The 11,304-nt window shown below is 52.2% G+C and overlaps 1 protein-coding gene across 1 annotated transcript; it reads right to left on the reverse strand.

Moving 5' to 3' along the window:
* Nucleotides 1-2,002: 2,002 nt before the first annotated feature.
* On the reverse strand, nt 2,003-10,439 carry LOC105489855 (nucleoredoxin like 1). The gene is made up of 2 exons (XM_011755082.3): nt 10,057-10,439; nt 2,003-2,658 (listed from the first exon to the last, which is right to left on the reverse strand). The coding sequence occupies exons 1-2, from the start codon at nt 10,380-10,382 to the stop codon at nt 2,346-2,348; spliced, it is 639 nt and encodes a 212-aa protein (XP_011753384.1). The 5' UTR covers nt 10,383-10,439; the 3' UTR covers nt 2,003-2,345.
* Nucleotides 10,440-11,304: the final 865 nt, after the last annotated feature.

Consider the following 11,304-nt stretch of genomic DNA (forward strand, 5'->3'; position numbering starts at 1 on the left):
CAGATGTGCCTCCTGGAGTCCAGAGAGGGCTGCTGGAACATGAAGCATCAGACAGCACCAGGATCCTGAGCTGGGTCAATTTTCCAACCTGGAGGTTGGAAGTGGAGGTGAGCATGAAATGAGGTGGTCATCCAGTATTCAGGACCCTCTGGCCTCCCAGGCCCCCAACCACCTTCCTCCTGTCAGCCAGACTCCCGCGCACCGTAGTCACGCTTGCTAGTTTCCACGGACACACGTGGCCTCCCAGGAAACCCTTTCCGCAGACCGGACACGAGAGGAGTGGTTTGCATCTCATTTGAATGTTAGGCCCCGCCCCGACGGTGTATCAACTCATCTTGCCGCTAGGGGGCGCCAGAGGCCAAACCAAACAGTTGGTGAGCCGAGCAACTGCTCCTCCTTCTGCACCGACGTGCCTGGGAGAATCTGCCTTAAATCTAATTTTTCAGAGGAAGGGATTAGGGTTTAGAGAAGGTAGATAGTCTCACAGTCTCAAAGCCAGGAGATGGTTCTAGATCGGAGTTTTTGATGTCTATATTCTGCTGTCTTCCCTGGTAATGCCCCGGTCCACGAGGGACTGAGTGAAACCTGGGAGACTCTTGGCTCCTGCGGGCAGCCGCGAACCCCCAGCCCACGTGGTACGAAATATTGAAATACATCCCATGTAACCTATAAATCCGTTGTTAAAGGATTGTTGTGATTTTGTGTATGAAATATGTGGGCAACTCGGCAGGGCGTGGTAGCTCACGCCTGTAATCCCAGCACTTTAGGAGGCTGAGGCAGGTGGAGCACCTGGGCTTGGGAGTTCGAGACCAGCCTGACCAATATGAAGAAACCCCATCTCTACTAAAAATACAAAAATTAGTCTGGTGGTGTGCCCGTAATGCCAGCTACTTGGGAGGCTGAGGCAGGAGAATCGCTTCAACCCGGGAGGCAGAGGTTGCGGTGAGCCAAGATCATGCCATTGCACTCCAGCCTGGTCAACAAGAGTCAAACTCCGTCAAAGGAAAAAAAAAAGTGGGCAACTCATTTAATGTAGGATGGGCTCGGCCTTTTCGGCACGTTTGTTCTATTTTAGTTTGGATTTTCTCATCTTTTGATCCATTGATTACTCCTCCTCAGCCAGGTCTCAGAAATATTTATAGAGATCCTTGAAAAGCTCTCCCTGCTTTATCGCCCTGACCCGGGAGACTCAGATGCGCACCTGGAAGACCAGAACAGACCCCTGGGTGTGAGGGGATATCTCAGAACAGAGAACCCCCTGCCACTCGCTCCATCCTAGCTCCCACCCTCCCCTGCATGGGGATCAGAACAGACTCCCCAGGTCCTGTCCTGCGTCTCCCTGTGCATCTTATCACAGTCCCTCTGCTCTGACTCCTCCTCCTGGGGATGGGCTCAGAACAGACATCACCCCTCCCCCTCCCCACTTCGCCTCCACCCCTCTTCATCAGGGAGCTCAGAACAGCCCCCCAGGCCCGCCTGCCCCCGGAGGAGTGCTTGGAACCCAGACAGTCCCCTACTCCGTGCTCCCACACTGAGCTCCGTCCCGCCCTACTCCTGCGGAGATTTCGGACAATCCCCTCCCCCTCCCCTCTCCTCGGCTCCCAACAGGCTCATTACAGATTCTCCACCCGCGGCCTGCCCACCTGGGGCAGAGGAGGACTCAGAACAGCCTCCCGACTTCCATCCAGCCCTCTCACCCCGCAGTCGGGGGGCGGGCTTTTCATAGACCCGCCACTCCTCCACCAGTCCTCCCCAACTATGGGGTCAGAAGAGCCCTGCACGGTCCCGCCCTCCGCCCTGGCCCTCCCACCCCACATCTCCACCCCGACTCCCTCCCAGCTCTCCACCTCCGGAGTGGAGGGGTTCATAACCAAACTCCAACTCCTCCACCCTAGGCGGGTCATAACAGCCGCCCGTGGCCCTGCTCTCCGCCGTGGCCCCACCCACCCCCACTCCCACCCTCACCCCCATCCCGCTCTCTTACGGGGGGGGGCGGGGGAGGAGGGTTTCCTTTTGTTTCTTTGGGAACAGGGTCTCCCTTTGTCGCTCAGGTTGGAGTGCCGTGTGCAAGTGGAGCGATCACGGTTCACTGCAGCCTTGACCTCCCGGACTCAATCCATCCTCCCACCTCAGCCTCCGGGCTAGCTAAGCCACAGGTGCGCGCCACCACACCGGGTTAATTTTTAATTTTCGTAAAGTCAGGGTCTCACTCTGTTGCCCAGGCTGATCTCGAACTCCTGGGCTCAAGCGATCTTCCTGCCTCGGCCTCCCCAAGTGCTGGGATTACAGGCGTGCGGGGTGGAGGTTCATCACCAAACCCCACGCCTCTCCTCCACCCTAGGGGGTCAGAACAGCCCCCCGGCCCCGCCCTCCTCCCCACCCCCTCCCCCGGGGTCGCGACCGCCTCGCGCCGCCTTTTCCACGCGGTACTTGCGGCGGCGCAGGCACTCGGTAAGGCTCCGTGGCTCCTGGTCCTCCAGGTCCTCTGGCAGCTGGAAGTTGCGGTCCAGCACCTCGGCTGCCTCCTGCCAGTTGGCAAAGCAGGCGGTGCCCAGGCGCTGGATCTCGTCGGCGCCGTCGCGAGTGAGCACGTCCCCGTCCGGCTTGAGCACCACAACCGCCGGCAGGCGCTCCACGGAGAACTGGCGCCCGAGGTCCCTGCGGAGCGGGCAGGTCAGTCTGGACGGATACACATCCCTGATGCTGACCCAGAGAGCCCCGCATCCCTCCTCCCAGTACTTAGGCAGCGCCTTCTGTGTGCGCTGTCTCTTGCCAGGCACTGGGTAGGTGCACACCAGGATCGGAACAGGGCCAGACACTTTGGTCCTCGCGCTATGTTTCCAGCACCCCAGGCACGCTCCAACCTCGGGGCATTTGCGCTGGCTGTGCCATGCGCTTGGAGCGCTCTCCTCAGACATTTGCAGGCTAAGACCCTGTAGTGTGGAGACCTCACATTGCAAGACACAAGGACAACATAGTAAGACCCTGTCTCTACCAATAAATAAATAAATAAGTAAATAAATAAATACATAAAGCAGGGCGTGGTAGTGCGCTCCTGTAGTCCCAGGTACTCAGGAGGACTAGGTAGAAGTAATAGACTGAGACCACCACTTCTCCTGTTGTCCTTCCCAGCTTTTCCCCGTCTCCCCTGTTCCTTAGTTTATAAGACAGGAGAAGGGGGAGAAAGCAAAAAGTTGGAAAGAAACAGAAGTAAGATAAATAGCTAGACGACCTTGGCACCACCACCTGGCCCTGGTGGTTAAAATAATAATAATAATAATATTAACCCCGACCAAAACTACTAGTGTTACCTGTAAATTCCAGGCATTGTATGAGAAAGCACTGTAAAACTTTTTGTTAGCTGATGCATGTAGCCCCCCGTCATGTTTTCCACACTTGCTTGATTTATCATGACCCTTTTACATGGATCCCTTAAAGTTGTAAGCCTTTAAAAAGGCCACGTATTTCTTCTTCAGGGAGCTTGGCTCTTAAGACACGAGTCTGCCGGCGGAATGAAAAACCTCTTCCTTCTTTAATCCGGTGTCTGAGGAGTTTTGTCTGTGGCTCATTCTGCTACAGAAGGATCGCTTGAGCCTAGGATTTTGAGGCTGCAGTGAGCTATGATTGCATCACTGCACTCCAGCCTGGGTGACAGAGCCAGATCCTGTCTCAAAAATAGAATAAATAACATCCCAAGGCAGTGTTTTTCTCCCAAGTGCCTTTCAGCATCCAACATCATGTATGGTTTTAAAAATTTCTCCTGCTTGGCCGGCGTGGTGGCTCATGCCTGTAATCTCAGCACTTTGGGAGGCTGAGATGGGTGGGTCACCAGAGGTCATGAGTTAGAGACCAGCCTGGCCAACATGGTAAAACTTCATCTCTGCTAGAAATACAAAAAAATCACGGCCGGGCGCGGTGGCTCACGCCTGTAATCCCAGCACTTTGGGAGGCCGAGATGGGCGGATCACGAGGTCAGGAGATCGAGACCATCCTGGCTAACACGGTGAAACCCTGTCTCTACTAAAAAATGCAAAAAACTAGCCGGGCGCGGTGGCGGGCGCCTGTAGTCCCAGCTACTCCCGGAGGCTGAGGCAGGAGAATGGCGTGAACCTGGGAGGTGGAGCTTGCAGTGAGCTGAGATCCGGCCACTGCACTCCAGCCTGGGGGACAGAGCGAGACTCCGTCTCCAAAAAAAAAAAAAAAAAAAAATCGGCTGGGTGTGATGGCGAGTGCCTGTAATCCCAGCTACTCAGGAGGCTGAGGCAGAAAAATTGCTTGAACCTGGGAGGCCAAGGTTGCAGCGAGCTGAGATTGTGCTACTGCACTCCAGCCTGGGCAGCAGAGCGAGACTGTCAAAAACAAAAACAAAAACAAAAAACATCATAGAGAGATATGAAGCAGGGTAAGGGGTTGCTGGTTAGAGGGCATCTCTCCAAGGAGAGACGAGCTGCAATCTCTGAGCTGAGATCTGTGGGATGAAGGGGGCTGGAGAACTGGGGGAAAGGTGACCCAGGCAGTAGGCACAGTACATGCAAAGGCCCTGAGGGTGGGATGGTCATTGGGGTACAAACCTGATCACACAGGCCATGTAGGGTCATAGTAAGGAGTATCAGTTTTGTTCTTTTTTTCTTTTTCTTTGAGACAGCGTCTTGTTCTGTCACCCAGGCTGGAGAGCACTGGTACAATCACAGCTCACTGCAGCCTCAACCTCCCAGGCTGAAGCAATCCTCTGGCCTCAGCCTTCCAAGCAGCTGGACTACAGGCTCGTAACACCATGCCTGGCTAATTTTTAAATTGTTTTGTAGAGACAGGGTCTCACTATGTTGCCTGAGCTGGTCCCAAACTCCTGAGCTCATGCAATCCTCCTGCCTCAGCCTTCCAAAGTGCTGGGATTACAGGCATGAGCCACTGTGCCCAGCCTCAGCTTTGTTCTAAGTCTTAAGGGAAGTCAATGGGAAGCTCTCCACACCCCTAGGAGACCCTGGACCAAACCCCTCATCTAGGCCCAAATCCTGCACCCTCCACCCTCTCATCCTGGAGTAGAGGCAGCTGCCAAACTGGGCCCAACGCCCAGAGTTCTGTGTTTTTGTTTTTTTTTTCTGGCCTTGAACTCCTGGGCTCAAGAGATCCTCCCGTCTCAGCCTCCCAAGTAGCTGGGACTACAGGCACCAGGCTCAACCCACAGTCCTTTATTTTTATTTTATAATTAATTATATGTATTTTTCATTTTTTCAAAATTTTATTTATTTATTTATTTATTTATTTATTTTTTGAGACGGAGTCTCGCTCTGTCGCCCGGGCTGGAGTGCAGTGGCCGGATCTCAGGTCACTGCAAGCTCCACCGCCCGGGTTTACGCCATTCACCTGCCTCAGCCTCCCGAGTAGCTGGGGCTACAGGCGCCCGCCACCAAGCCCAGCTAGTTTTTTATATTTTTTAGTAGAGACAGAGTTTCACCATGTTAGCCAGGATGGTCTTGATCTCCTGACCTCGTGATCCGCCCGTCTCTGCCTCCCAAAGTGCTGGGATTACAGGCTTGAGCCACCGCGCCCAGCCTATTTATTTATTTTTTTGAGACAGAGTCTCTCTCTGCCGCCCAGGCTGGAGTGCAATGGCGTAATCTCGGCTCACTGCAATCTCTGCCTCCCCGGTCCAAGTGATTCTTCTGCCTCAGCATCCCAAGTATCTGGGATTACAGGCGTCTGCTACCACACCAGGCTAATTTTTGTATTTTTAGTAGAGATGGGGTTTCACCATGTTGGCCAACCTGGTCTTGAACTCTTGACCTCAGGTGATCCACCTGGCTTGGCCTCCTAAAGTGCTGAAATTACAGGCATGAGCCACCACGCGCAGCCTATTTTTTAATTTTTATTTTTTGAGATGGAGTTTCGGTCTTGTTGCCCAGGCTGGAGTGCAATGGCGCGATCTCACTGCAACCTCTGCCTCCTGGGTTGAAGCAACTCTCCTGCCTCAGGCTCCCAAGTAGCTGGGAATACAGGTGAGTGCCAACACAAAGCGGCCTCCCTGGGATTACAGGCATGAGCCACCACGCCCGGCTTTTTTTGTTTGTTTGTTTAAGACAGAGTCTTAACTAGCTGGGTGTGGTGGCGGCGCCTGTAGTCCCAGCTACTCCGGAGGCTGAGGCAGGAGAATGGCGTGAACCCGGGAGGCGGAGCTTGCAGTGAGCTGAGATCCCGCCACTGCACTCCAGCCTGGGCAGCAGAGCGAGACTCCGTCTCAAAAAATAAAAAATAAAAAATAAAAAAGACAGAGTCTTGCTGTGTTGCTGAGGCTGGAATGCAGTGGCATGATCTTGGCTCACTGTAACCTCTGCCTCCTGCGTTCAAGCGATTCTCCTGCTTCAGCCTCCTGAGTAGCTGGGACTACAGGAGTGTGCCACCACAATCAGTTAATTTGTGTGTGTGTGTGGTTTTTTTTCTTTTTTTTTTTTGAGACGGAGTCTTGCTCAGTCTCCCAGGCTGGAGTGCGGTGGCGCGATCTCGGCTCACTGCAAGCTCCGCCTCCCGAGTTCACGCCATTCTCCTGCCTCAGCCTCCCAAAGAGCTGGGACTACAGGCGCCTGCCACTACGCCCGGCTGATTTTTTTGTATTTTTAGTAGAGATGGGGTTTCACTGTGTTATCCAGGATGGTCTCGATCTCCTGACCTCGTGATCCACCTACCTCGGCCTCCCGAAGTGCTGGCATTACAGGCATGAGCCACCGCGCCCGGCCAATTTTTGTGTTTTTAGTAGAGATGAGGTTTCACCATGTTGTCCAAACTGGTCTCGAACTCCTCACCTCCAGTGATCCGCCTGCCTTGGTCTCCCAAAATGCTGGGATTACCGGCATAAGCCACTGCGCCCGGCCATAGCTAACGGTTCTTAATTTCAGCCTGCTGCATCCTTCCGTGGCCCTTTTCCAGACTGCCACAAAGAGAACCCATGATACTTACAAAATCCCCTGAGTAGATTGCCAGGTTTAGCAATTAAAAATATAGGACACTCCCTCTCTTAAAAAAATAAAAATAAAAAGTTGAGACTAGGTACAGTGACTCACCCCTGTAATCCCAGCACTTTGGGAGGCCGAGGTGGGAGGACTGCTTGAGCCCAAGGGTTTGAGACCAGCTTGGGGAACATAACGAGACCCCATCTCTCTCTATTATACATATACATACACGCAGTATTTAAATTTGAATTTCGAATAAATAATGAATAATCTTTTAGTATAAGTATATCCAAATGTATGGGACATACTTATACTAAAAGAAAGATTATTTATTGTTTATCTCTTTTTTTTTTTTTTTTTTTTTTTTTTTTTTAGAGAGAGCGCCTCCATCTGTCACCCAGGCTAGAGTGCAATGGTGGGATCATAGATTGTGCTAACTTCAAACTCCTGGGCTCAGGTGATCCTGTAGCCTCAGCCTCCTGAGTAGCTGGGACTACAGGCTTGAACCACCACACCTGACTAATTTTTTTAAAAAGTTTTTGTAAAGATATGGTCTTGCTATGTTGCTTAGGCTAGTTTTGAACTCCTGGCCTCAAGTGATCCTTCCACCTCTGCCTCCCGAAGCACTGGGATTATAGGCATGAGCCACCGCACCCAGCCTGAAATTTCATTTAACTGGACGTCCCATCTATGGGGGCTGTGGAATGGGAAATGCCCAGATAACATACTAGTCTGGGTGAATGTTTTGTTGAGAGGACCCTGTCTCAGGCAAGATGAGCATTTGTCTGCAGCTGGTGTCTCTGCCTCAGGGAAGGAAATGTTGCTAGCGTCGTGGAGGAATCTCCTTAGCTGCCGAGGGCAGTGGGCAGGATTCAGTGTCCAAACTCTGATGATGTCCAAACTCTGATGACCAGAAACTTCCAACTTGTTGAGTAACAAAAGGCATGACATTGGGAAAATGTCATGAAGTCTGCAAGTCACTTTCAAATCGTTTAGCACAAACTATACACATGTGTGTGGACAAAGTGAATATGGCAAAATGTTAATAATTGTGGTGGGTTTCATTGTACACTTCTTTCAACTTTTTGCTATGTGTGAACATTTCTTCATAATAAAAAGTCAAACTATAATACTGTTTACTGGGCAGCTCCTTTTGTAATTTTTTTTAAGAGGATCTTTTTAAATTTTTTCTGTTTTTTGAGACAGTCTCGCTCTATTGCTCAGGCTGGAGTGCAGTGGCACGATCTTGGCTCACTGCACCCTCTGCCTCCCGGGTTCAAGCGATTCTCGTGCTTCAGCCTCCTACATAGCTGGTACTTCAGATACCCACCACCGCGTCCGGCTAATTTTTGTGTCTTTAGTAGAGATGGGGTTTTGCCATGTTGGCCAGGTTGGTCTTGTACTCCTGACCTCAGGTGTTCCACCCACCTCGGTCTCCCAAAGTGCTGGGATTACAGGCATAAGCCACTGCGCCAGGCCACCTTTCATAATTTTTCTTTTTATAATTTTAGAGATGGGGGTGGTGGTGTCTTGCCGTGTTGCCCAGGCTGGTCTTCAACTCCCAGCCTCAAGCAATCCTCCTGCCTCAGCCTCCAAAAGTGCTGGGATTGCAGGTGTCAGCCACCATGCCTGGCTGGACATCTCCTTACAAAGCTTGAATCCAACTACCTCTCCCTCAGTTCTAATGTCCACTATGGCTCCCTGCTACCCTGAGGATCATGTCTATACGCGTTAAGGTGGCTCTGCACCACAGACCTGTCACACCTTAAGAAGATTATGACAAATGCGTAGGCGGTAACAATAACATCGTAAATTCAATCCTCTCCGGAATTACAGTCTCCCTGAACTGGTCATTCTTTCTCTGACAGCCTCCAAGCCTTTCTGCTGTGCCCTCTGCCTGGAACCCCTCCATTTCCTCACTCTCCATCCTTCTATCTTTCTTCTCCTTGGAGTCTCCCTGTATTTTATTTATTTATTACATTTTTCATTTTTTATTTTTAGTTTTGAGATACGGTCTCACTCTGTTGCCCAGGCCGGAGTGCAGTGGCACCATCTCGGATCACTGCAACTTCCGCCTCCTGGATTCAAGCGATTCTCCTGCCTCAGCCTCCTGAGTAGCTGGGACCACAGGTGTGTGCCACCAGGCCTGGCTAATTTTTGTATTTTTAGTAGAGACGGGGTTTTGCCGTATTGGTCAGGCTGGTCTCGAACTCCTGACCTCAGGTGATCTGCTCACCTCGGCGTCCCAAAGTGTTAGGTTTACAGGCGTGAGCCACCGTGCCTGGCCTTACTTTTTTAAGAGACAGGGTCTAGCTGTATTGCCCTGGCTGGAGTGCAGTGGTGCGATCAAAGCTCACTGCAGCCTCAAACTCCAGGCTCCAGTTATCTTCTTACCACAGCCTCCCAAGTGGCTGGGACTATAGGCACGAGCCACCACGCCCAGCTAGGGGTCTCTCTTTAAAGTCACTTCCTCAGGGAAGCATCCTCTGACCCCGGAACCTCACCAAGGTTTCCCTCACTGTATTTCCACTTTGTGGCCTAGCTTTGTCCTCTGAGCACTACTGCAGTTCGCTGTTATGTATTTGTTTTTTGTTTTTTTTAGACAGAGTCTCCCTCTGTCGCCCAGGCTGGAGGGCAGTGGCGTGATCTCGGCTCCCTGCAGCATCTGCCTCCCAGTTCAAACGATTCTCCTTTCTCAGCCTCCCAAGCAGCTGGGATTACAGGTGCCCACGACCATGCCTGGCTAATTTTTGTATTTTCAGTAAAGACAGGGTTTCACCATGTTGATCAGGCTGGTCTCGAACTCCCGATCTCAGGTAATCTGCCCGCCTCGGCCTGCCAAAGTCCTGGGATTACAGGGGTAAGCCACCACGCTTGGCCTTGCTATTACATAGTTGAGTGTCTCTTTTGCATCTGTTCCTCTCACTGGGCTCTAAGCTCCCTGGGGTGGCATGGAAGTTGGCATGTGGAATTGGGCACCCCTCTCTGTACCCCTAGTTCCCAGTATATGGACTGGCACACAGGGGCTGCTCATTCACTCTAGTTAGAATGGATGCTTCACTTTCAGCAAACATGCCCCCTCCTCCAGGAAGCCCTCCCTGCCCCTCCTCACCTCCTCAGTTCATCCTCAAAGGGCAGGAAAAGCCACTTCTTTGGCATGTCCTTGAGGAACAGGTCTTGCTGCTCCTCCGTGGAGTCCTGGGACACGTACACCAGGGCCAGCTGCGCTGCCCGCAGCACATAGAACTCATCTGTGAGCCGCACGAAGAAGTCCTTGAGGATGGGCACGAAGGCCTGGCACTGAGGACAAGCCCCGGCGCCAAAGAACAGCAGCACCAGCCGGTTCTCCAACCTGCGGCTGACCTCGGCCTCCGTGTCCAGCTCGTCCTGGTCATTGTTGTTGCAGATCAGGATGCGGCCAGAAAACAGGGAGGCCATGGTAACCTGGGCTGGGTGCTGGGAACAGCGCGGCGTGTGGTCCCCTCTCTGCAGACTGGCTCCTCTCCCAGAAATAGAAATCTTCAGGAAGCCAGCTTAGGACTTCACTAATCTGCCTAAACCTTGACCTGAGGGGCCTCTAAGGGCAGGGGGCAGGGCTCTCTGTGTGGCCCTTCTCAGGAGAGAGCTGCAAACGAACGCATTAAGAAAACACGGAACAGACGGGTGCGGTGGCTCATGCCTGTGATCCCAGCACTTTGAGAGGCAGAGGTGGGAGGATCATCTGAAGTCAGGAGTTCAAGACCAGCCAGGCCAACATGGTGAAACCCTGTCTCTACTAAAATTACAAAATTTAGCCAGACGTGGTGGTGGGCACCTGTAATCCCAGCTACTCGAGAGGCTGAGGCAGGAGAATCGCTTGAAGTTAGGAGGCGGACGTTAGAGTGAGCTGATTGCACTCCAGCCTAGGTGACAGAGTGAGACTCCATCTCAAAAAAAAAAAAAAAAAAAAAAGAAAGAAAAACAAAAAAAACCCACATGTAGCAGACAGTGACTCACGCCTGCAATCTCAGCACTTTGGGAGGCTGAGGCAGGAGGATCACCTGAGACCAGGAGTTTGAGACCAGCCTGGGCAACAGTGTGAGACCCCATCTCTACAAAAAATTAAAAACTTAGCTGGGCATGGTGTTGTCATGAGCCTGTAGTCCCAGCTACTTAGTTGAGATCACTTGAGCCTGGGAGGTTGAGGCTGCAATGACTGCACCACTGCACTCCATCCTGGGTGACAGAGCCTAGTGTCTAAAAATACAAAATAGGCCGGGCACGGCAGCTCACGCCTATAATCCCAAAACTTTGGGAGGTCAAGGCAGGTGGGTCACCTGAGGTCAGGGGTTTGAGACCAGTCTGGCCAACAATGGCAAAA

Source organism: Macaca nemestrina, chromosome 20, assembly GCF_043159975.1.
Source record: "Macaca nemestrina isolate mMacNem1 chromosome 20, mMacNem.hap1, whole genome shotgun sequence".
Classification (NCBI taxonomy): Eukaryota; Metazoa; Chordata; class Mammalia; order Primates; family Cercopithecidae; genus Macaca; species Macaca nemestrina.

Coding starts and splice junctions, on each gene's coding strand:
- LOC105489855 (XM_011755082.3), bottom strand. CDS start 10,382: ATGGCCTCCCTGTTTTCTGGCCGCATCCTGATCTGCAACAACAATGAC. Junction 2,659..10,056: donor TTTGAGGATGAACTGAGGAG/GTGAGGAGGGGC, acceptor CCCGCTCCGCAG/GGACCTCGGGCGCCAGTTCT.